This window comes from Leguminivora glycinivorella, chromosome 2, assembly GCF_023078275.1.
Source record: "Leguminivora glycinivorella isolate SPB_JAAS2020 chromosome 2, LegGlyc_1.1, whole genome shotgun sequence".
Classification (NCBI taxonomy): Eukaryota; Metazoa; Arthropoda; class Insecta; order Lepidoptera; family Tortricidae; genus Leguminivora; species Leguminivora glycinivorella.
In genome coordinates, this window is record NC_062972.1 from 25,038,797 (window position 1) to 25,066,594 (window position 27,798).

The 27,798-nt window shown below is 36.4% G+C and overlaps 1 protein-coding gene across 5 annotated transcripts in view; it reads right to left on the reverse strand.

Moving 5' to 3' along the window:
- Positions 1-27,493, reverse strand: part of LOC125242426 (myb protein) — a 93,820-nt gene extending 66,327 nt beyond the window's left edge. For 4 of the 5 annotated variants that reach the window (XM_048151253.1, XM_048151252.1, XM_048151250.1 and 1 more), the window contains exons 1-2: positions 27,326-27,493; positions 23,437-23,562 (exon numbers count right to left, since the gene is read on the reverse strand). In XM_048151253.1, the coding sequence (XP_048007210.1) occupies positions 23,437-23,562; positions 27,326-27,348 (149 nt within the window). In that variant the 5' untranslated portion in view covers positions 27,349-27,493. Of the gene's footprint in view, positions 1-21,851; positions 22,304-23,436; positions 23,563-27,325 lie in introns of those variants that run through there. The other variant, XM_048151249.1, reaches the window with a different exon arrangement.
- Positions 27,494-27,798: the final 305 nt, after the last annotated feature.

The window sequence follows — 27,798 nt, forward strand, 5'->3', positions numbered from 1 at the left end:
GAAATGAACAGTTGGGGTTATAAAAGTTGCATTACAACAGTTTGGAAAATAATCATTTGACGGATTTTAACGTTGTCAATTGTTATTATGGGAAAGATTGAGTTGACAAACGTGTAGTTGGCAAAATTCGTTTGGGAAATGAAATTCGACAAAAAAATCTTCGGTAAATTAAAAGGATCCCCAATTTTTAATCATGTATTTCTTATATTTAAAAAAGAAACAACCCCAATGAATGATCGATTAACGTTACACCGTTACGCCACCGTTTTTGACTTTCCCAAAAAAAAATTCTCATTCCTATTTTTGGCCTCCGGTTTTACCTCGTGCCAAATTTTACCGCGCTCGGACCGAAGATAAAAAAAATCAAAGTCGGCCATTTTGAAATAGTGTAGTTCAGGGATCCTTTTAATTTACCGAAGATTTTTTTGTCGAATTTCATTTCCCAAACGAATTTTGCCAACTACACGTTTGTCAACTCAATCTTTCCCATAATAACAATTGACAACGTTAAAATCCGTCAAATGATTATTTTCCAAACTGTTGTAATGCAACTTTTATAACCCCAACTGTTCATTTCGCAAATGTTTCACTTTGACTAGAAAAGTTTGCTCAACTTTACTTTCGTCAAATTAATTACTAGACAAAATTATTTAGTCAAATAATTTGTTTAGTAAAAAAATTTTTCCTTAAAAACACACCATGCAAAACCACTTTTTGACAAGTGTTTTAACATGATTGTTTTCACTTACCGAATTTCATTTCCCAAACAGATTTTAACAACTACTTACACGTTTGCTTCCCACAAACACTTTTGACGAAAATACCATAATTATGACGAGTCAAATAATCTTTAAAAACCTAAACATAGCCTAAAAACCTAAAAGTGGGTTTAGGTTAGGTTAGAACTGCGACCCCTACACAAAACTGTTGCTAAGAAAGTAGGTTTAGGTTAGGTTGGAACTGCGACCCCCACACAAAATGTTGCTAAAAAAAGTAAGTTTAGGTTAGGTTAGAACTGCGACCCTCACACAGAACTGTTGCGAAGAAAGTAGGTTTAGGTTAGGTTAGAACTGCGACCCCCACACAAAACTGTTGCTAAGTAGGTTTAGGTTAGGTTAGAACTGCGACCCCCACACAAAACTTTGCTAAGAATGTAGGTTTAGGTTAGGTTCGAACTGCGACCCCCACATAAAACTGTTGCTAAGAAAGTAGGTTTAAGTTAGGTTAGAACTGCGACCGCCACACAAAACTGTTGCGAAGAAAGTAGGTTTAGGTTAGGTTAGAACTGCGATCCCCATACAAAACTGTTGCTAAGAAAGTAGGTTTAGGTTAGGTTAGAACTGCGACCCCCACACAAAATTTTGCTAAAAAAGTAGGTTTAGGTTAGGTTAGAACTGCGACCCCACACAAAACTGTTGCGAAGAAAGTAGGTTTAGGTTAGGTTAGAACTGCGACCCCCACACAAAACTGTTGCTAAGAAAGTGGGTGTAGGTTAGGTTGGAACTGCGACCCCCACACAAAACTTTGCTAAGAAAGTAGGTTTAGGTTAGGTTAGAATTGCGACCCCCACACAAAACTGTTGCGAAGAAAGTAGGTTTAGGTTAGGTTAGAACTGCGACCCCCACACAAAATGATGCTAAAAAGTTGGTTTATTTCGAATACATTAAGATTTGGTAATATAAAAAAATGTCAAAGTAAATGTTGTTTATTTATATTTTTGTCAACTACTCGGTTTGAGTAAACAAGGTTTGTTAAAATAAAAAATGCCCAAGAAATGTTTTACCAAATGTTAGATTTGGCTTTTTTTCTTTTGGGATAATATTGGTTGGCAATTAATCATTTTGATTAATTGAAGTTTGGTAAAATGAACATTGCCAAAGTAAGGAAATGTCTAAATATTTATTTGGATATCATTATTTTGGCAAATATGTATATGTCACACGATAAGTTGGGAAATGATGAGTTGCCTTTTAAATTTTTGGGATACATTGTTTGGGATGTGAAAATCTGGCAAATAACTTTCGGTAATACATTAGTAACCCTTATTAAAAAGTCCTTTTGTAATCTATGTATTATTTCTCAATGTTCAGATTTGAGGAGTTTGGTTCTGACCATCATCAGCAGCTCCACTGCACCAAATGTCACTGTTCTGGACGAGAGTGCACGCTGTTCTTATAAAAATACCAAAGTCACTATAAGCGTGCCGTTCAGATTTGAGGAGTTTGGTTCTGGCCATCATCAGCAGTTCCACTGCACCAAATGTCACTGTTCTGGACGAAAGTGCACGCTGTTCTTGTAAAAATACCAAAGTCACTATAAACGTGCCGTTCAGATTTGAGGAGTCCGGTTCTGACCATCATCAGCAGTTCCACTGCACCAAATGTCACTGTTCTGGATGTAAGTGCATGCTGTTCTTAGAAAAATACCAAAGTCACTATAAGCGTGCCGTTCAGATTTGAAGAGTTCCGTTCTGGCCATCATCAGCAGTTCCACTGCACCAAATGTCACTGTTCCGTACGTAAATGCATGCTGTTCCTTTAAAAACACAAAAATCACCATATGTACACCTTTCAGATTTGAGGAGTTCCCTCGATTTCTCCAGGATCGCATCATCAGAACTGGGTTCTGAGAAAAGTGGGACCAATCTGTATGCATATTCATTCAATAAAAAAATTTTTTTTCAAAATCGGTCCAGTAACGACGGAGATATCGAGGAACAAACATAAAATAAAAAACATACAGACGACTTGAGAACCGTCCTTCTTGAAAGATTTGAGGTGACGGTTAAAAACACTACGTGACGTCACGCGAGGCAAGTCCATTGGGCGTTTTTTTTTTACTATGATGCAGTTTTACTTAGTGTTTTGTATTCGGTAACAGTTATATGACTTCACCTCCTTAAATATTGCCGGTTATAAAAAGTACATCCTGTATTTTGCTTTATAATCCTGTATTTTATACAGATAAATTCCTCACCGTTTTATGATATAATATTTTGAAGTACATGTGGGCATAGACGTACGTACGTCTATGCCCACATGTACTTCAATATTAAATATAAATAATCAGCGGTGCGTGTGTTAGCTCATTGAATTATATATTATTTTATTAATTGTTTTCGATAATATTCTAGTATGTTGTAGAACATTCTAGGTACTTCTAATGTGAGGGTATATAAAGCCGCCCTCGTGATTGGTTTAGTTAGATTGAAATAAAATGGACGAGCGAGAGCGACAAGTTCAAACACTTTACTTATACGAGTACTTGTTAGGCCACAGTGCGCGGCTGACAATATCAACACTGCATTGGGCGCTGGAAGTACAAGCCATGCCATGGTGTCCAGATGGTTTGACCGTTTTAAATCAGGAGACAGGAGCCTTGAAAGTCAGTCACGCTCAGGGCGACCACATCTGCATTCAATGATGACGATTTACGCCGCGAACTACAGTCGAATCCTGATGCTACTACTCGTGAATTAGCGGAAGCACTTAACTGCAGTCACCACGCTGTGGAATACCATCTGCATGAGCTTGGGTATCGAAAAGTTTTGGCTCGATGGGTACCACACATCCTTACCGACGCCAGTCGTGCAGTCCGTGTCGCCATCTGTCAATCACGTTTGCTGCGACCCCGACGTAAAGAGTTTTTGACTGATCTGGTTACGGGAGATGAATTAAGTATGGATTTATTATGAGAACGATACACGTCGTGCTTTTTGGCTGCCTCAAGAAGAAACGCCACCAACTCAACCGGTGCTGAGTCAAAAGAACCGCTTAAAAGTTTTGCTTTGTTGTTTCTGGGACTCGCAAGGCATGCTGTTTCATGAACTATTACACAATGAAACTGTAAACGCTAACAAATATTCAACACAGCTAACCGAACTATCTTCTGCTATCAAGAAAAAACGACGAAGACGAGCCACTGTAATTTTACTACATGATAACGCTCGACCTCATGTCGCATCTACCGTTCGCCAACAGCTGCAGAACTTGGGCTGGGAGACGATACCCCACCTTATTCTCCAGACCTCGCACCATCAGACTTTCATTTGTTTAGAGCCCTGAAACGACATTTGCGGGGTAAACAATTCAATGATTTCCATGATGTACAGGTGGAGTTGAACAACTTTTTCGAGGCACAGCTATCAGAGTTCTGGGCGAAAGGCATCCAAACTTTGCCGGATCGTTGGCAAGAAGTCATAGATGCTAATGGTGATTACATCATCGACTAAGTTTTTTGTATTGTAATAATAATAAAAAATATAAAACGTAAACCAAGTGTCTCATTACTTTTGTGCCAACCCAATATATGTGGATTCATATTGAAAGATAAGCGCTCTTCAATCTGCATAGTGAGTGACACGCTTAATATAAGTATAATTTTAAAGTACTTAGAAGATAAATCGACTAATTATTTGACAGTAGTAGTAGTAGATTCCACGTTGCATACTAAATTTTATTGATGCATGTGGAAAATAGGTATATTTAATTAAAATTGCTACTCTAGTGGTCTTATCAAATACAACCTTTTCAGGCTTAGCATTAAATAGCGTGATTCGGGTGCACAGTTGAAATAAATTTGCGTTTTGTACGCAACGTGCGGTTTGTCGAATATCGAGAGAGGTCATTGCCCTTCCCTGCTCCCGCGCCACGGCCGCGCGGACGCGCCCGCTTGACTTGATCGAACGCAAATATTAATACCGTATTATTTTTCGAAGCATTCTATTAAACTGACCCAAATTCATGTATCTTATTTACCCTGTCTTTTTAGTTATTAAGATGTGAACTCTAGTAACTTTAATATTTTTTTGTAATGGTAAGAACCTATTTTAGCTAAATTATCGCAAATTTTATAAAGCATTGGAGTAGAAAAACACAATTTCAGTTTATTGATATATTTAAAGGAGCTAATGCGGCTTTACTATTTTTTTTTAACATGAATATTTTTTTGCGTCTGTTTCGCTAGGTATGACAAATTGTCATATAGCATTCGAGGAAATTAACACAAACTACGTATACACGCTAAAAATGTCATACTAAATGCATTACAGTTACATTTTTTCTCTCGAATATTTTTTTGACCACATTAGGTGAAATTAAAAATTATAACCATAAATTACCAAATTACTGAAAAAGCACCCTAGGAATGTGACCCAAAACGAAATATTAAATTTTATATGTTAGCAAAGTATTTATAAACGAAAACAAAATAAACTTTAAGACGCTACGATACCCCTCATTTCTCCATACAAACGCTCTCGCCTATTTCCTCTCTGGTTTTTGAAGCTAGATCAATGGTTTTTTCAACACAGACTTTTATTATCAATATCTGTGTCGGACCGTTTTGCTTTTTTTGATATTTTTGTTTTAAAAGGAATTAGAGCCTCTCAAAGTTGGCCAAAACGGCTTAATTGAATTTGCCAGAAAGAAAGGCGTGGTATTCAAAACTGAGATCAATTATCCAAAAAAACGAAACGGTCCGACACAGATAATTTCCTTGTCATTCTTATTTCCAAATTTCGTAACGATTGGTTAAGTTTTGGAGGAGGAAACAGTCGAGAGCGGAACCTCGATTTTTGCAGTTTTTACGCGGGATTTCGCGCCTGAGCTGCAGTTGTCCCTATCGCACCAAATTTAGGGGCGGGGCTAAGTTTTTATATACGTACACTGAAATAAAGTGATGGGAAATACTCGACATCTAATGTCGATAATCTAGTGATGTGAAAAGTTATCGATATACTACGTCGAAATATCGACATACCGTGTTTGACGAACTTTTTAGTTAGAAATACGTACTATTATATGTTCATATTTAAAATTGGTGGTCCAAAAAAGACCAGTCTGCTCCGAGACCACGGGGACAATGCCGTCCTTGAAACGTCGGAGGTTAGTGTTTAAAACATAGTAAATACGCGATTAAGTCCCGTTTGCAATTTTAAATATGTGTAAAAATCGTGAAAGTTTGAATCTGTATTATATATTCTGTGGAAATACTAAGTCCATATTTTTATAAGTATAGGTACGTAACAATTGCATACAGGTATAGGTTTATTTTATACATGCATAACTTTTCTCGTCATTAGTTTACTAGTAACAATTATAAAGTTATGCTGTATTTTACGATAGATTCCACGAATATTAGGCAACTATTTGGTATTCGGTCTTTTCAGCCATTTTGCCGAAAATTTGGTATTCGGTCATCATTGTTTATTTATTACTATTCTGCCGAACACCAATTAGGTAAGTAGTTATATTAGTCATATTATATGTACTTATTTACACACAATAAAAACAGACATAATATTAATAATTTAAGTCATGTTTTAAAATATTTAAAGAAACGATGGGCCTTATTTAGTAATACATAGTTTGTTCAGGTTGGTACCAGTACCTGCCCTTAATAAGGCCCAGTGCTTATATTTCTTCTAAGTTTTATCAATCATGCCGTTTTGTATATTTTCTTCGCAGACATAGAATCAAAAAATGCCCTAAATAGTTACTTCTCTAAATAAGGCCCATCGCTCGCTTCTTAAGTTTTATAACTTTGTGTAAACATTGTGTTCATGAATTCAATCATCAATTTTTGTGATAAGTATTTATACTACAGTCTGTCGTCTAAAACACATTTATTCAGGACTATGCATTTAGGATATGGCACTCTAAATTAGAGGGGTTCAAGTCTTAACAAGCAGTGCGTCAAGGTCAATGTGGTCAAGATAGGCAGGCTTTATTTCATATTAAGTTTAAAGGGACAAAATTAGGTACTTAATTAAAGTAGTGTGGGGTAGCCTGCTGTCCTACGGGGCAATAAATATTATAATGTATTGTGTTTATGTGTATTGTGTATCATAAGTACTGGGCGTTTGCGGGGTCGCCTTCCACTCTGAGGCCACCACTCAAATACTGGCGCTGTTGATAGCTCATCTTTGAAGATTATATCCGATCCATCTCTATTTCCGCAGCGCTACTTCTTGGGTATCGAAGGTTGTGAACATGTGGACACATGGGCGTAATGGGCCTTATTTCATACCTGCATCAAATAAGACCCATAGTTTTTCTGTTTAATAATACTTACTTTTTACTTTTTTACTTACTGCACGAAATTTTTGAACCATTTACACTTATCAAGTTATAAAATGTACATAACATTTCGAAACTTAATAGCCGGGCCTTGTTTGCATTGACATTACATATGCCCTTAGTAGGTAGATGAAATGAGTATTACCAACGTTTTAATTCTGCGGTAACAAAAATGCTTTGCCGAAAAGTATAAATAAGATCTAAATAATAAAAGTATATAAAGTATCTATACGTTTAAATAGCCTAAGTTTAAATATAGCTGGAAAATTAGTTAAGCATTTTTATGGTTGGTATGCATGTTGGTAACCACGAAAAAAGGCACATTTTATTATATGATTATGGTCAGTAATTAAATAATTATATAAATATTGGGGACACCTTACACAGATCAACTTAGCCCCAAACTAAGCAAAGTTTGTACTATGGGTGCTAGGCGACGATATAGCGCAGGACACCATCGCGAGCGCAGACTTCTGGCCGAAAGGTGTGGTTTTTCGGCGATTCCGGGGCAACTTGCCGAAGCCTACACCGGGGCAAACGATGCAACGGAGCCACGCTGTTACGTCATCGCCCAAATAAATTGTTTAGTTTTAAACTTTATTTTTTTTTTTTCATGTTCTTACTTACTGTTTTTTTTTCTTTTTTGTTATCTAAGTTTCGTGACGCATTGGTTTTACTGTAATGTCATGTAAACATGTTTTTACTAATAAATAAATAAATAATACATACTTAAATAGATAACATACATACATACAATCACGCCTGTATCCCATAAAGGGGTAGGCAGAACACATGAAACTAATAAAGCTTCAGTGCCACTCTTGGTAAATAAGGGGTTGAAAGAAAACGAAACTGTGACATTGCAATGACAGGTTGCCAGCCTCTCGCCTACGCCACAATTTAACCCATATCCCATAGATAAATACAAAACCATACTTAAATAGATAAATACATACTTATATACATAGAAAACATCCATGACTCAGGAACAAATATCTGTGCTCATTACACAAATAAATACCCTTACCGGGATTCGACGAACGACGAACGACGACGGGAATCGAAGACAACATTAAAATTAGGTAGTTAATTAAAGTACTTTGAAGTAACCTGCTGTCCTACGGAATAATAGTACATTACGATACAAGTGCGTAAAAAGGAAGTTCGAAACGAGTGGCGATAAATTAAAACACGACCGAAGGGAGTGTTTTAAATCGACACGAGTTACGAATTTCCTTTTCGCACGTGTATCGTACGACGTTTTTCAGTACAGATGAGCCTCCGAAGTTTCGACCTGCCATATAATGAACCACTTCTCGCACTAGTGCGTAAAAAAACACCACCTGTACTGAAAATATTATAATATATATAGGTATCCATATATTTTTATTCTTTTCTTTCTGGCGACCGTCCTTTGTCACCCATGTTTCACAACTAAAGAGTAAGACGAAATTGACGAGTGAAGATGCTCTGACTGAAACAATTACTTTTCATATTATTAATGTTTACCATTACACACAGAGCATAGTCTCATCGGTAAATATTGTCAATTTTACTTTATTTCGACGTGCGTTTATCATAGCGCTCTTGAATAATACGATTTTGTAAAGAAAATATTTCCTAGATACATACTATCAATTGTGTCGCTTAGTTTCAAACTTGGGTACTTAAATCCATTCTGCTTTAAGATTGAATATATTAAAAATATATATTAACCTTGTAGCAGAATGGATTTATCCAGGATTGAAGTTAAGCGACACAATTACGCTTAATTCGGTATGTAAGAAATACCTTATTTTTTGTTAAGTTACTGATGGGCCTTAGTTTCAAACTTGGGTACTTAAATCCATTCTGCTTTAAGATTGAATATATTAAAAATATATATTAACCTTGTAGCAGAATGGATTTATCCAGGATTGAAGTTAAGCGACACAATTACGCTTAATTCGGTATGTAAGAAATACCTTATTTTTTGTTAAGTTACTGATGGGCCTTATTTCATACATGCAGCAATTTGGGAAAAGTGCACCTACTTAATGCACAATTGCACATGGACCCAATTTTTTGACCCATTTACACTTATCTAATTATAAAATGTACATAACATTTCGAGACTTTTAACCGGGCCTTATTTGTATGTAGATTACAGATGCCCTTAGTTGGTAGATGAAATGAGTGTTATATACATTTGAATTCTATGGTAACAGAAATGCTGATATGTAAGTATAAATAAGTTTTAAATAATAAAAATATCAAAAGTATCTATACGTTTAAGTACCGATACCTAGGTTTAAATTTAGCTGGCAAATTAGTTAAGCGTTTTTATGGTTGGTCTTGTTCTATGCTAAGCCTTGTATTTCTAATGCTAGGTAGGTAATATGTATACACAACCCTAGAAAATTAGAAATATAAGATGCATATGTAGCTTTCCATCTGAAAAAGGTCCTTATGCTTCATATGCAATAAGATTTTGTTTGGCAGATTTTTTGTTAGAATTCTGCTAAAAAGTTCTAATTACCTTGGAACATAATCCGGTGTCTGGTAATATAATAGGTACCAAATTGTTACCTAGTTACATTTTCCTACGCTGTCACTTCTGTCAAACATGTGCAAAAAAAAGAATAAGATTCACATACATTTTTGGTAGGTAGATACTGTCAACCAATTATGTAGAATCCTAGGCCACTCTAGAACCCTGTCGTATTGACACCGTCATTTATTTGCTACAGAAGTCAGTTTTACTTTTACTGTGAAAGGCTAGATTGGTCATTGGTCATTGGTCATTGATTGTACGTACCTACTCCTATAATATGGCTTCTCTTTGAAATCGAAAAGGTTTTAGCTTTTTACATACCGAATAACTTTATTTCGCTAACAATGTGACTCTTAATCAATCGACGAAATCATCTTTTAAGATAATCACATTATGTATAAGATAAGGAATTGTTTCTACTATTCCTTAAAACATTACAAATTTGCATTTTAGTCAAATCAGTACACTTAATATCTTCACGGAGTCCAAAACATTATGCTATGCATCAGAAGTCCGAAACTAGACAAATATAGAGAGCGCTTGAGCGCGAGTAAGTACTTGTGCCGGCGGTGGACGCGGGTGTGTGCGTGCGCCACGCGCACGCACACAGGGCCTCTCTGTGGATGCCGCCCCCGTCAGCGCGACGGCGATAAAGACCTAAAAATCTCAAATTTGAATTCGTGCTTCGGTATCGTATCCTCTTAATATTTTTTTAACTTAGGACCCAAAATATAGCCAGCGCCGCAGGACTAACAACAAGTAGCAAGATTACATTGTGGCCAACTGGCCATGTAACTTTTTGAAGTATTTCTTTTAAAATTTTAACAATTTGTTCGCCTCGGGTCTAATCTTATAAGCTAAATAGAACCCAATTTGTATTTTTCGATTGCGTATAAACTAGCTTTACTTAGAAATGATGAGCAAGCACGCATACTAAAAGGACTTTTCTAACTAAACAAGTCACAATAAAATAAGGTATAAATACTATGTCAACCGTGTGGTGACGGGTTAAGAATTTCACCACCCCCTTTCTTCCCGTGGGTGTCGTAGAAGGCGACTGTGGGATATGGGTTAAAGTGTGGCGTAGGCGAGAGGCTGGCAACCTGTCACTGCAATGTCACACTTTCGTTTTCTATCGACCCCTTATTTGCCAAGAGTGGCACTGAAACTTGAGTAGTTTCATGTGCTCTGCCTACCCCTTCATGGGATACAGGCGTGATTGTATGTATGTATGTATGTATGTATGTATGTATAAATACTGTGATAATAATACCCTGTAAATAAACCTATTGATTGAAATGTTTTTGTAATAGAGATGTAGATATTACTTTTAATTAAAAGAAATGAAATTCGTTTTGTACGACATCCGGTTAGTACGACGTAATATCAGCGGTCCCTTGAGCGTCGTTGTAACCGGAGTCTACCGTATATTTCAAACTATATTTTTTAAAAGAAAGGTAAAATGGAGATCTTGGTTTTCTTACATCAATTTCTTGTATTACTAGGGGCTCTGGGAGCTGTAGACCTTCGCGACATGCCTAGAAAACGCTAAACTGACGAATCACATTCAAACCACACAAGCCTTTTTTAGCAATTTCCTCATTTAGAAAATTTGCAAAAACTGGAATTAACTGGATAAAAATGATCTTCATCGTGCAAGTAATACCTGCTACGATATCATCAACATCAGAATTCTTAAAGGTAATGGTAATTATTGCGTAGTACGGCCATTTCCTTTTGTCTACAGTCAGACAAAAGGACCAACTGAATCTGTCGTTCTGTGGCCATAGAATAGAAAATGTAAGCAGTGTGAAGTTTCTTGGTATTCATATAGACGATTTACTCACATGGAAAAATGAACTAACGACCATAGAAAACTCAATTAGCTCAGCTTGTTATATCTTGCGAAGTCTGCGGTACATAGTGGAGCAAAAATACCTCAAAATGATATACCATGCACTAGTGGAATCAAAACTTCGTTATAGTGTCAAATGCTGGGGAAACAGCTATGACTATAACATGAATAAAGCCTTTATAATACAAAAGCGAGCCGTGAGAACTATAGTGCGAGTTCCACAAACACAGTCTTGTAAGGAATTTTTCCTCGATTTAAAAATTCTGACTGTCCCGTCCTTGTACATCCTTCTACTCCTCTCAGACCTGGTCAAAAATCTCAACGACTACGAGACCCCTGAGGAGAGGGAGATACGCCTAAGCACAAGAAGGAAATACCTACATTGTAAATTGCAGCCTAAGCTTAAAATAGTCACACACTGTGCCGAATATCAGAGTGTGCAGCTCTACAACAAGCTTCCCAGTGAGTGGAGAACTATCACTAGCCTTAGTAAATTTAAAAATAAATTAAAAACATTGCTGTTGAAGGAGTGCTTTTATTCTATCGAGGAGTTTACGACCTACTTTAGTAATTTGCCAATGTAGCTAATTTAATTAAATAAATACGTTTGATATTGTTCTGCATGTTAGATTAAATTATTTACTTTTTTAGATTTAAGGACTAGATTTAAGTAACATTCAAATACAATTGTAATATTGTTAATGAATTAATAAATAATAATAATAATTTACTAAAAATCCTCAAAACCGGTTAATAACCGGTTAACCGGTTTTAAAGGAAAAGTCTCGGTTATTAACCGGTTTTTTAAGTTAACCGGTTTTTGCATACCCTAATTAGGCCACTCAACAAGCTTCGTGGCCTAAACACGGTACTTTAATTTTAATTCTTTTAATTCACTGACTGAAAAGCTTTGTATTATATCACGATTGTATAAAATACTATTCCATCAGGCAGACCGTAATGCTTGTTTGTTGCCACCGACGTAGTATAAAAAAATAGGCAAAATATGTGAAATACTTTACGGCTGGATAACAGAATCCTACCTTCTCCTAATTCGGGACCGGTTATATATTTACAAAATTATTTAAAGATCAGGTATATGAACCTGAGCAACGCGTTTCTGAGGTCATCACCAGGTGTAAAAAATGTTGTATAGGCACATATAAATGACCCCATGTCGAATTCGAATTGATAGTTAAAAAAAATTGATAGTTCCTCTCATTAACATGAGTTATTCTTACTTTTTAACTATGATGCCATAGAATAGATAAAATCTAAACAAATTATAATTTATGAAGCTTTTTTTCCACCAGTCCAGTACAGTAGTTAGGTACACTCCTAGCATAGCTAACTTGGTGTTGCAATATATCAAACAGATTAAATTGCGTTTTATCTCGATCTCGACCAAAAAAAATGGTAAAAATTATGTAGATAGGTACGTAGAATGTACTGTGTAGGGCTCTCAGGTTTTCAAACATAAATTCAGATAAGTAGAGTAGATAAAAATGTACTACAGTGCCTAATGCGGCCTTTCGCCCATTTATCTCTGAGTTGTAATCGCAAATCTCAATAGCGACTAGTTTAGTCTTTGAATGGCACCGACGCGCTTCATTCAACGTAGAGTACAATCGCAAACAAAAGTGATTACGCATTTCAAGTACGTTTTCGTACACTTCCTTATATGGCCCAGTCATTCATGCGATCTAATTACCAGTGGTGTAGGATAACCAGACGCAACATCAGGCAATTCGAGACGTGGAAGCAGTTACCACATTACTTGACTGCAAGTCCAAGTATAGATACAAAAAAAATACCCATTCGACGTCAGGAAGTTTAGTCAAAATTTATGAAAACCACTCGCAACTAGATAATAAGACCTTTCGTATAAAATAACAATGTTTACATTGTTCGTGAACTTGATGCTGTTAACCAAAAGGTACTTGCTTTTTGGGTCTCCTCACCACCACTACAGCCACACCACCAGACCAGAATCACCTATCGCATGTCTGATCAACAAAGCCATGCCTTTTATCTACTTCGTAGTAAATAAATCTAAAAGAAGAATAATAATATATGCACAGTCAACAAAGAAACCTATCAGGCTTTTGTAGAACCTTTGCACAGTAAACGTCAATGGGATTTCAATGGCAATAGAACACGGTGTGAATAAGACTGGATTCTAGAGTGGCCCAGGATTCAAATTGGTTGACCGTACATAAAGATGCTACCATTAATAAAGTTTAAGACATTTGATCGTGACTGTACTCGTCCGCCTACATATTTAAAGGCTTTAGGTACCTACAATCTACATACCTCTTGGGCAGTCGGATCTACATTTTCCGCCTTATTCTTGAGGCAATAAGATTAATATCTTAGCGTTGGTGCGTGAGACCTTGTATATGGGCACGTTCCAAGGTCTCTTAAAGCACGCAGGATAATCCAGAAGTTGAAGGTCGAGGGAGTTCGTATTCAAATCGGACAATAGATTATAGTAATACAAAGAATTGGAATGAAGTGCTAGCGGATGTGTTACTAATTGCTATGGGGGTGAAATCTGTTGTAGCCTAAATATGTATTGAAACTTATGAAAATTGGTTTTCCGCTGTCCGTTTTATCGCCTATTAAATGGAGTACCATACCTATACCATATCCATATTTGTACCATATTATAAGTACATTTAAGTTTTTCTTAAATATTTATCATAATAAAGGGATTATCCTATTAAAATAATCACTTCTTAGCTATTAGGTAGTATTTAGTAGGTAAAAAGGCTCTTATGGTAGCTAAAAAATAAAATCAGCAACAACTTTTTGACCTTAATTATTTTTTAAATCGGGACTTATTGACTTATGTGTAATAATCGTGAAAGTTTAAATCAGAACTTTTACTGGGGACGCTATTGCTATGTCTTGTATGGGAACCCTGCATTTTATGATTAAGCACTGAGACTTGGCACAGTTGTTCATTGGGTGGCCCTGAGTAGATAAAGATCGGGAGGCATCGAGAGCCCCCCTTAATTTAGGAGGGAGGAGGGGGGGAAGGCTGGCGCCTCCGCGCTTCCTTTGAAACCATATTTCTCTAAAACTATACAAAATAGGGCATGCGATATATCATTTTCGGATAAATGAAGGACGAGGAATTCATTTTTGGAACAAAAAAAATGTATTTTAGAACAAAAATACAAAATAAAATGGGAAAATCTGAAAACGAGATTTTTTTATACATATTATTGCACATTTTATGAAAACTGTAATGGTTTTTTCTAAATAAAAAATATTATTTAATAGCTACATTTATCTAGTTTTAGAAAATGTATAATTTGTTATAGAAATATATTATACGACGAGTGATAAAAAATAATTTACATCGCCCGATAGGGTGATTTGAATGCTCATTTCAATAAGTTTTGTCAAGGATTTCAGGTATAATCACTATTTTTAACACACGAAAGCCGTAATCATTGTATTTTATGGCTATTTTAGTGATTAATGTACTTAAAATAAAAAAAATACAAAAATTAAAAAAAAAATGTGATAACTCTTTTATAACATTATCCTATTTTGTTCTTTCTATACAATATATATCTAAAAGCAATAAATATGAATAAAAAGCCACATTTATGTAGTTTATAAAAATATATAGTTTGTTACATAAATATATTACGAAACGCGAGATAAAAAATAATGAAAGTGACGTGGCAGGGCGATCTTGATGTACGCTACGGGTCAGCTTGTATGATTCGATGAGGTGAGGTAAAGGTACTCAAAGCTCTCAAAAAGTGTAGTTATTTAGAGTAATTCAAATTAAACAACATAAGTACTCCTATATAGTCTGAATTTAACTATTTATATTACATGAAATGATCGATTGATATGTTAGGTCAGATATATACATCTGATCCTAATACATCTTGTGAAATAGTAGTTATCTATATGATTTGCATAATTTATAGATAATTCTTACTTGACATATTTATTATTCCAGATCTGCGTCCTGTACTTTGGTTAACGAGTGCCGAAAATAGTTAATTAACCAAAAAAGACCGCCAAATTAACAGCATTTCACCGACAAAAGCTGCCTTGCACCATTTTTGTAAGGGTTATAGGTATATCAAGGTGTCCATTTATGGGGTCAACTAAACCCAATTCAAAATTTGCCATTACAGTCAAACCTGGATAAGTGAGAACTGGATAAGTGAGAAAACTCTATAAGTGAGAGTAATAGCCGGGACCCGTCATTTTAAGCTCCCAAAACCTCTATTAGCGAGAAACAGAAACCTCTGTAAGAGAGAGTCGTTTTTCCCTCATAGACCTCCGTAAGTGAGACTGCTACTTATCTATACCTCTATAAGCGACAGTCGAGCTTTATTTACAAATTTAACATGTGCTATTTTATGACTCATTCTTAACTTTCGTGGAACTTCCTACCATTGTTTTTGTATTCTCGTCAATATTGTTCCTATTCTATTTCGTGGAACTAAATAACTTTATTGTTGTTATTTTATCGCATTCTTTTCAAATGGACACGTGTGCCTGTGTACCGTCCTGTTTGTCAGACTTACTCAGTTTATAGTTTTCAATTGCGAAGGAAAGTTCTGTTCTGCATCATGTCAAAACGGAAAATTAAAGTACTGTCATTAAGTGATAAACTTAAAATAGTGAATGCGTTTGAATCCGGAAAATCGCGAAATGAAATTCAGAGGGAGTTTAATTTACCAGAATCCACCTATTATAAAATTATTAAATCAAAAGACTCTATAAAGTCTGAGTGCTCTGATGGACATGGAAATATTAAGAGGACTAGAGTTTCTGAATTTCCAAATATTGAAAAGTGCCTTTTGGAATGGATAAAACAAACTCTCGATAAGAATATCCCCATAGATGGACCTTTGTTGAAAGAAAAATCAAAAGAGTTTGCTACAAAACTGGGAATCCAGAACTTTTCTGCTAGCAACGGCTGGTTAGAGGGTTTTAAAAGGCGTCATGACATAGCTTTCAAAAAAGCAGCTGGAGAAAGTAAATCTGTGGACCAAGGTGTGTAATTAGGTCGTTGACTTGACTGTATTTATTACATTCGTACTTGCTATGACTTGTTATTGCTGCGTACCCCTATAAGAGAGAAACGCTACCCATGTACTACCTGCATTAGCGAGAAACTCGGGTTAGTGAGAAACCTCTATAAGCGAGAATGAGATTGTGCTCCCTTGAACTCTCGCTTATCCAGGTTTGACTGTATTTGCTACTTGTGGCTGGACGAAAGTCTGTAACAATTGGGATTTGGGAGCCTACTTGCCCGCAACGTTGCCTGTTGCTGCAGAAACATGCCTCGAAATTGTCGGATGCAGGTGTAATAAAAAACAGTGCCGCGTAAGGTGCAACCGTAAAAAAAGACTTTTTAAATTAAATGTTCGGAGCTGATGTGCTTATGCAGTGGATGTTGTGATATATACATAATTAAATTCAGACTATTCATGTTGTTTTATTTGAATAACTCAAAATAGCTACACTTTCTGAGAGCCTTGAGTACTAGCATCGATACATATGTTTTCGTCTAGTCAGACCATTTTTTGAGGTTCTCCTTTGTACAAAAGCAATGTCTTAGTTCAAAAATCATTAATGTTTAATGCTAATACGAATCTAGTTTGTTTTTTATGGCACTATTGCGCAATAACTAACTATCATTGATACTGAAAGGAAGAATATGACGATTTTTATTTTATCTTTTATGGATGGGTAAAACCGATTTAAGGGTGCCCAAAGGAAGTAACTAATTTCTGCTAGTAAACTAAAAAATCTTCAAGCCTATGCATGCAGAACTGCTTTAGGAGAGGAGAACGTGATTAAGACATTTTTTTTGCAATATAAGTCACATGCAATTTTATTTTACAATCAAAATAAACTATATTATAGGACTTTTACAATTTTCTGTACTGGGTCGTGATATACCTACATGTGTAAACGTTATAAGAATAAGTATATTTCTGTATTACTAGACGAACTCCACTGCATAGCGGGTAGTACCTTTACCTCACCTCATCGAATAATGCAAGCTGACCCGTACATTAAAATTTTCATTTTCATTATTTTTTATCTCGCGTTTCGTAATATATTTATATAACAAACTATATATTATTATAAACTGTATAAATGTGGCTTTTTATTGATATTTATTGCTTTTAGATATATATTGTGTAGAAAGAACAAAATAGGATAATGTTAAAAAAAATTATCACATTTTTAATATTTTTTAAAATTTTTGTATTTTTATTTTATTTTAAGTACATTAGTCACTAAAATAGCCATAAACTACAATGATTACGGCTTTCGTGTGTTAAAAATAGTGATTATACCTGAAATCCTTGACAAAACTTATTGAAATGAGCATTCAAATCACCCTATCGGGCGATGTAAATTATTTTTTATCACTCGTCCTATAATATATTTCTATAACAAATTATACATTTTCTAAAACTAGATAAATGTAGCTATTAAATAATATTTTTTATTTAGAAAAAACCATTACAGTTTTCATAAAATGTGCAATAATATGTATAAAAAAAATTCTCGTTTTCAGATTTTCCCATTTTATTTTGTATTTTTGTTCTAAAATACATTTTTTTACTGTACTGTACTGTACTGTGACTACACCAGCCAGCAGTTACTGCTGCAAGGACGCAGAGGCGCTGGTCCTAACAGAGAAGGAGGGACGGGAGGCTCCTCGAGCTTGCTCAAATGCACGTACCGGCACGATACAGGCCGCCGGCCAGAGGCGTATGCTGGGTGTGCTAACAACCTCCGTCCTGGCAAGCCTGTACCGATTCAGGACGCGCCTTCGGGCCTACTCGTGTATTCCGCCCGTCGTCTGCCGCCCTGGCATGTCCGGCTGACCCTCCTGCCCGAGACACCGGTGAGCCAATAATACGGGTGGGGAGTGTGGGGCGTTTGCAGTCAGGATGGGGATCGACGGGAGTAGAAGAACCAGACCGAATACTAGCATCGTGCCCAGTGTAGGGAAGATGGATAGATATGTGTGTAAATATATACGAAGGGATGGCGACTGCGGTTAAACTGTTTCCCGGTTTTTTTAATGTTGAGATTGATTGTTTGTATCCGAAGCCGTTGTCGTTGAGTTTTCTGTAACTCCGACGAACCCATATTATCCCTCTTTCTCGTAATTCTTCCAAGCAGTCTCCCTGAGTGTAGTAAATACTTGTCGATTGCTACAACACTTAACTATATGGTAACTAAATAAATTACACTGAAAATTCAGTAAATATTTTCACTCTAATAACTGCTTTCGCTGTAAGATAAAACTGAGGCAATATAACACGATTTTAGTCTAGTATTTTTTTATTTTTTATTAACCGTACTACTTTCTTCGACCGGCTATGCTGCCTCACGCCATTCTTGGTGATATGAAGAGACAGGGTATATAATATCTGCGAAGAGGGTTCCCCTGCTCTGCTGGGCATTCTTGGGATACTGGGTTATTTTTCTGTAAAATACATTTTTTTGTTCCAAAAATGAATTCCTCGTCCTTCATTTATCCGAAAATGATATATCGCATGCCCTATTTTGTATAGTTTTAGAGAAATATGGTTTCAAAGGAAGCGCGGCGGCGCCAGCCTTCCCCCCCTCTTCCCTCCTAAATTAAGGGGGGCTCTCGATGCCTCCCGATCTTTATCTACTCAGGGCCACCCAAGGAACAACCTGTGCCAAGTCTTTTTGACCTTTTTAAAAAGGTGTTGCAGTTTTTCTGCACTTCTCATAAATACTTGTTATATTATCAGTTTTAGCTCCTAGTTAGCATATAGGTTTTATTTAGCTCACTATATGGCAGCAATATATTTCCTTAGATCAGATTTATTAACTAAATGACTATTTCATTAACTTTACAAATTAAATGAGATTACTAAGAGTCTCAACCGATATATGTGAAGTGTGTAAAAAAACCGGCCAAGAGCGTGTCGGGCCACGCTCAGTGTAGGGTTCCGTAGTTTTCTCAAAAACTACTGAACCTATCAAGTTCAAAACAATTTTCCTAGAAAGCCAAAAAGTTCTACTTTTGTGATTGTTTTCATATTTTTTTAAACATTTAGTTCAAAAGTTAGAGGGGGGGGACACACTTTTTTTCCTTTAGGAGCGATTATTTCCGAAAATATTAACGTTATCAAAAAACGATTTTAGTAAACCCGTGTGTTGAAATGAAAAAAAAATCAGTCCCCACTTTATATGTAGGAAGGGTACCCTAACAAAACATTTTTTCCACTTTTTATTTTTCCCCTCTCTAGCTCGGAAACATGTGTTTTGTCCTTTAATACAAGCGGGTAAAAACGCATTTTATCCACTAGTGGATTAAGTAATTTGACCTTGAATAGAGGCAAATTTTCTGCTTTAAAATTGATAAAAGTGGGTTAATCGTGATGAAGATGTTTTACCACCTGTGAAACTACTGGAAGCAGTGATAAAGGCGTTTTTTGCGTTGCACTTTCCTCGCTATAGTGGGGGAAAAATTTTGTGTTACACACGAAAATGTTCTTCTCGTGTGTTGAAAAACTCGCTCAGGATTCTATTCTCGTGCTAACGGCTTGCTCGTTTTTCAATTCCACACTCGAAAATACAACTTTGCACTTTGTATATCTATTACCACTTTGCGTGATTGATATAATACGGGCGGCTACGGTCAGACCGCGGACGGACGGACAGACAGGCATGGCGAAACTATAAGGGTTCCTAATTGACTACGTAACCCTAAAAAATTTTGTACTTGATTAAATTGGATCTTTTTAAAAAGATAATTGTTTTATTGAAGTTTTTTTTCGACCGTAACAACACACTTAAAAATAGCACAGAGATACACGGCCTGATGATAGAATATAATGAATGACTTCATTAACAAGTTATTAAGTTGTATAATAAATTATGATGATCATGCTGATGTTTAAATAATTAATTATTAATAGCAATATAACTTCCCAGCACAATTCTCAGCATTTTGTACTTTTTCACTAAGCAATTTTAATGAAATATTTAATAACCCAGGTACATTCTTAAAGTATCAGAAAAATGTAAGTTTGAAAAGACTCATTCAGTTTCGGTAAGTCATTGAAAACCTAAAAACCTGTACAGAAACTTCATCAAAAGCACATGGCTATTCATAATATATCATGCAAGTTTACAGTACAGTGTTGTACACCTTGTTTTAAAGAAAGTAAAATTAATCATATGTAAGTCATATGTAATGTTTTTTTGTTATTCCAAACTAAGTTTAATCCACTGGACAAAACCCTATAGCCAAAGAGATACTTCTGCGGAAATGGCGCTGGATAGTACATGTCTTACGAAGGCCAAACAACCACCTGTCCAAGCAAGGGTTGACTTGGAATATTCCCGCATCAAGCGAAAGAGGTAGCCCACGAACTACCTGGAGGCGCACGGTGGAAAAGGAAGCTGGCTCAGTGGGCCTCGGCTGGACGCGCCTGGAGGAGGCCACGTCGGACCGGGAACAGTGGAAATCCTTTCTAAGAGCCCTATGCCCCTGATGAGGGACAGCAGGATATAATCATCATCATCAAGTTTAATGTGGCATGGATCTTAAGAGAAGACTCCTTCCACGAGGATTTTCGTACATTACTCCACCTGTCTCTATCTCTATTTGATATGCATAATATTGATTGTTAAAAAAACATGGGTATGCTGCCACTGACAAAGAGAGGTAGAGACTGGTGGAGGAGGCGTATACCCTTGGGGACCACTGATGGGGAATAAAGTTAATGAATAATGCTTATCACACTAGCACAGCAACATTGATAGCCAGCATCATGTAAGGAATCGCAATATGAATAATATGATTTTTTTTTTAATCCGTAGGTAAATCTATTAAAATTTCTGTTTTATTTTCCGCACCAATTGTAAGTTTCTGTTTGGTCCAATGGTTGACTGGTAGAGAATGCCTTAAGGCATTGAGCTCGCCATTTGTACTTCATGTTGTGCAATAAAGGTTAAATAAATAAATCAGTTGAATTACTAAATGGTATGTTAGGTATTTACCGCCACCACAATATTGGAGATATGTAATAATACACACTTTCATATTTAAATTTAGAATAATTTTCATGCTCTAATACATCTTCTTGTGAATATATGATGTGAGTTATGTAAATTGAACTATGATACAGAATTATTATCCAATATCCAGCTGAAGTAGAAACGAACATAGGTAGTTTAGCAACACCATGTGGTTTGTTAGTTAGTTTTACAATTTAGACATGACATCAATACAAATATTTTGAAAATACCTTAATGTATACCTAAGATGTATTTAAGTAAACCTTAAAATAGCATGAACTACTGTAAATAAACGAAAGTAAAGTAGTAAACTCACTTTCTTCTGCGACCGCTGCCGGTGTTCGAACTGTTACTCTCAGCTGGAAAGTTGAAGGATTCGCCAAAAATACGATATTGCAGATCGTCATCCTCGTTGCTTTGATATTGCATCGCTTTTCACTAATTACAAAACCGAACAACTGAATTAACCACCTTTTTCATTACTTAATTTTAGTATCATTGTTACGAAACATTATAAAATAGCTACATTCACTTCTTGTCAGCATATGATGATGACATATCGCAAAATTCCCGCCCAAAGGCCCTAAAGGGTCAAAGACAAAGAGTGTTTACTTTTTAATTCTGATTTTTTAATTTCATTGGACCCCGACGCGATGAATCTCGGCCGTAACGCGCGCGAAGCCGGACTGACTGAACGCAGCGGGGTGCGCGGTGGTCGTCACGAGCGCGGGAACCGGCGCTGAGGCCCTCCCTGTCTCGCCCCGGGTTGTTTTATTATGGCCAATGCATTTCACATTTAATTGTGGGATGAGATGAGACGTGAGATCCTTTTTGAGGTGGTTACAGGTAGATTATTCAGAACAGATTCTTGCAATTAGAACGAAAAGGTAAGTGCTTTCAAGCAACTTGCTAATTTACATTTTCGAATAAGAATCAAACAGTGGGTAGGCTCCTACTTTAAGAAAAAAGTTTCGTGATGGTCTATGGGCATTTGAATAAAAAAAAAACATGTGTAATTGCATGACCCCAAATATAAACAATTAAAGTCTGTAGAATACAGGATTCTCAGGAAAGGACAAAAAAGTGTGTACAAAAACAATCAAGGTTTTTTTTTAGGAAAAGGGATAACATTGTCTAAAAAAGCAGATGTGTAGCTTTAGACAAATCTTTAACAAAGTTATAGCTTTGACATTATAGATTACGTAAGTACGTAAACTTAATTATCCGGATGTAAAACTAGGTAGGTATCTCATAACTCACAATTGACACAATCTCAACTATCACGACGACCGACCGGTTTTACCTAGCCCCTTGGTTACATTTTTGAGATCGCAACCAGAGGTCACCGGTCGGACTGCTACGATGTAAATATTCCTACATTTATACTCTTGAAACAGCGACCTTGTCAGTGGAAATGGAAACAAAGCGGTTAAAATAAGTTGACGTGAAAAATTAACTTATATAAAATAAGGTTTGGTTTGGTACTGCGAGTTTTCTATATGACATAGCTGGGTGTGTCTCAGTCTAGATATTTTAGTTAATTATTTTTCCTGATATTAAAAAATTTAAACTAGCTTTAAGGTTAGGAAAAGATGCCAATTTAAGTTCTTAGTTCTATTCAAAATTCTCATCTTTTTGTTTTCTAGTGACTTGTTTGATGGACCAGCTTTGTCTTTATTACTTATTAGTTAGTTAGCGCAGTTACCCGTTGTTGTCTCAGACCGTTATATTTAGATATATACTCAACGCAAAATTACATTTATAGTTGCAAAACTTGCAAAGCTTTGAGCTCCTTATTATACCTAGGATATAGCTAGGGTATGCTTAGCTTTCGATTTAAACATGATTTCTTGTGCATTATAGACAATAACTTCCAAAATCATTAAAAAACATCAACTTACTGTACTTCTTCTTTGACGATGACATAATCTTCCTCTGCTACAGTGTTAAGCTTCGCCCGCAACACTTGAAGGCGCTCTATCTGCATTTGCAGAGACGCCTTCGACTGGTCATCCTGCATACTGGAGCTGTAACAACATTCATCACAATCAGTATTTCCTTATACTCTATGGAAACTATCAAAATCTTTCTTTATCCTAATTTCTATATACTTAAGTAGGTACTGTTTTGACATTATCCGATCCGATATCGGATGTAGGACCGATATTCCATACGTTACAGGCGCCATATTGGATTTTTTCCATAGAAATCCTTCCGACATCCGATATCGGATCGGATAATGTGAAGACGTACTGGTAAATCATGATTCTCATAGTAGGTACAGGTAAACAGTAGAAAATAATAGGGGCGCCACCGGCTATGTAAATCGTCTTGGCCCTCATAATCCCAGTACTTCTGTATGGCGCAGAAACATGGTGCCTGTACAAGTCTGATATTAAAAAACTAGACACGTACCACCTAAGATGTCTAAGATCCATACTGAGGATTAAGTGGCAGGACCGGATTCCGAATACTGAGGTTCTACGTCGTTCCGGGATGTTTGGAATGGAAGCGCTACTGATGCAGCGTCAACTCAGGTGGTGTGGGCATGTCCTCCGAATGGATGATCGCCGCTTACCTAAAGCTATATTCTACTCAGAATTAGCAGAAGGTAAGCGGAAGCACGGCGGTCAGCATCTTCGTTATAAGGACGTGCTGAAGCGTCACCTGAATGCGTGTGCTATTGATCCTACACGTTGGGAGGAACTCGCTGCTAACCGGTCATCTTGGCGATCTACCATCTTTGAATCCGTTAAGTCGTTTGAGGAAAACCGCCTCGCGACGTTAGACTTACAACGCCAATTACGCAAGGAAAGACCTAAGCCCTCCTACGTGTATACATACAACACGACCGGTCAATTATACTGCCAAAATTGTGACCGAGTCTTTAAAAGTAAATTTGGCCTGGCCAGCCATATAAGAGCTCATATGAGAAAACAACTTTGATTGCTCAGGTCGCCGTCATCGAAATCGATGTGGAGGACTATATATATATATATATAAATCGTCTTGTATGTGGCAACTATTTTGACAGATTTTGACACTTTTGGTTCTCAGCAAATGTCCCTCATACCATACAGAATAAATTCTTTCGCGCGCAAAATACGCGACTTTACTAATCCTTTCCTTCATTGCCGCGTAAAGCGTTCAGACTGTGGTTCAGATTAGAACGAACTTAGGGTCGTGACGGACCCTTTCTTTCTTTTCCCCTCACTAGCTCGGAAACACGTGTTTTGTCCTTTAATACTAGCGGGTAAAAACGCATTTTATCCACTAGTGGGTAAAGTAATTTGACCTTGAATAAAGTCAAATTAACTGCTTTAAAATTAATAAAAGTAGGTGAATCTAGTAATAAAGATGATTTACCACCTGTGGAACTACTGGTTAAGCAGTGATAAACGCATTTTTGCGTTGTAGTTTCCTCGCTATAGTGAGGGGAAAAGTTTTGTGTTACACTAGGGTGCAAATGTATTTTTCCCCTCACTAGCTCGGAAACACGTGTTTTGTCCTTTAATTTTATCCACTAGTGGGTATTGTGGGTAACGTAATTTGACCTTGAATAAAGTCAAATTAACTGCTTTAAAATTGATAAAAGCAGGTGAATCTAGTAATAAAGATGATTTACCACCTGTGGAACTACTGGAAGCAGTGATAACGCGTTTTTTGCGTTGTAGTTTCCTCGCTATAGTGAGGGGAAAAGTTTTGTGTTACACTCGGGTGCAAATGTATTTTACTTCTCGTGTTAAAAAACTCGCAAGTCAGGATTCTATTCTCGAACCACTCGCTTCGCTCGTAGTTCAACTATAGAATCCTTTCAATTGCTCGTTTTTCAATTCCACACTCGGCGTTAAAATACAACTTTGCCCCCTTGTATAACAAATAACTATTTCGCCTAGCCTCCATCCCATGCCGTGCAAAAGAACTTCCATAACAAATCAACTGTACGCAGCTTTATGCTGAATACTTACGTAGTCTATGATTGTAGATCAATCTAGATTCATTAGTAGCGTTTTCCATAATAATTCCACCAACCAAACCAAAGGACTTGTGGTTGTCCCTTTCCTCCCGCAGAGAGTCGACTCTTGGATTTGTGTTCAATTGTGACGTGGGAGCTTTTTTTCAACCTTCAATTGCTAAGAGTAGCACTGGAACTTGAGCAATTTCATGTGCTTTGCCAGCCTACCCCTTTTGGCCCTTTTGCCAAGAAAGGCGTGAATTTACGTAAAATGTACGGAATGCCATGTAACCAATGTAATGAAATAGAGACATTGACAGAAATGCTCTGGTAGTTCCGAAATGGAAATAATGGTGATTTTTATGCGACTTTCGTAATTCGACGACTTTCGGAATTATTGATAATAGATGACTTTAGGTTCGTTACATAAGTATAAGCGTTTTCCTTTACCTGGGATAGTAGGTGTAGGTAGGTACCTACAAAAATGTCTTAGGTTTGTCTTTTAGGTCGGAATTAGAGAAAAACAGAACTAGATGACAACGTCTGTTTCTATTAATAGCAGACAAACGAAGCAGACACATTACCTGATGGTAGACGATGACTTCGCTCATGGACGATGGTGGTTGTATAGTTTCATTGCCCGGATTTAAGACAGATAGAGGAGTATTTTTCTTGGTGCTATTTTTATCGATAGAGCCGAAAAGCAGCTACTTCAGTTAGCTCAGTGTCTGTGCAAGCCTGTCAACTTCTTAACCCGTCGTGTTTTTGTCAAAAAATTGACATCATATAATTAACTTTGACATACATTTTTAAAGTCCAACGCCATATGTTAGGATCCTTATCATTAAAGGTCATAAGTTTCATATAACTCAGTTATTTGGTATCCATCCGTCTAGAGAACCTTGATAATGTGTATATTTACCTACCTATAACTCTGGTTACCTACCTAATACCTACTTCCTTATGTATAGGCCTCGTCGCAATTCATTAATGAATATTAGATTTCGGTAATTTGCATTATCGCCAGCGCTATGTCTTGTCATTAGTCATGGTCATTTCATATGGACGTGTCGTCCAAGCAAACTCAACAGAGCGACTCTACTAGTCGATTTTCATTTACGAAGGATAACGAGAAATAATAAAGAGAACATAATAAACTCCCATCCCATAACAGCTCGCAATGTCAAGTGACGTCATGGTCACACAGTTAATGATAACAAAACGCGAACACAAATCAACTCTACATTGCAGTTACGAGCGAATTATAACCTCGCAAGCGCAGCAAAAACATTGCGAAAACAACGTTTTCACTATTTACATCAACTCATCAGCCAATGTTATTGGAAATGAACAATTAATAACCCTTCACAAATGTTATTGCTTGGAGAACTCTTAACTAAAATGGCATCGCTTTTCATTGCATAACATGGACGACATTGAACCAAATACGCGAATAAATGCACGTTTGATAGGAATGACGCGACGAAAATAGGGTCAAACGAAAGATAACGGTTTCTGTAGTCTTCGTTCAACGTCCTATGCAATTGCGAAAATACGAAAAACATTCAAAACAAGAATCCGTTAAATATTTGAAGATCGAATTCGAAGGAAAAACGTTGGAGTTAACGGTAATCCATATTTGAGAATCAAATTGAAATAATTAAGCGGATCTGACGATAAATCGTCAGTCCAAAGTCATTAAATTCGTCATAATACTACGTAAAAGTTCCTTTAAAGTCAAAATTTAATCTCATTCAGTCACAAATTAAGTCAGATTAGTGAAATTTGTGGTTATAACAACGACGGAATGACGACATTATCGATTGTACACATACCTGGAATTTTCATTATACGCCATGTAATCTTCCCGAGACCAATTTAATCATTGAAAAAAGGGTATACATAAAACAGGAAACAGGGCCACATTATCAATATCCGTTAACACTTGAAGTTATTAAAATAAATAAATCTACTTGATGTACAAAATAACCACGATTCGTTAGCATTCGTTACAATCAAAAGAGCACATTATCTATCTCTCACATACTATTCCAAAAAGTAGTGTGTTTGAAAGAGATAGATAAAAATGCAACGTAAATAGAACTCTACTTGGAGCGCCATCTTTGATAGGAAGTGGGTTACGCTTGTTGTCTATGAAAAAATGTTGCCCGTGTAATAAAGATTTACCAAAATTGAAGGGTTTTCTTATAGTGATATAGACACGTTCCTATAAATATAATAAGAAATATCCTTAAAATAGGAGTAAGGATATCTTTAAAAGCTGTATGAGCTATAAGTGCAAACGAAG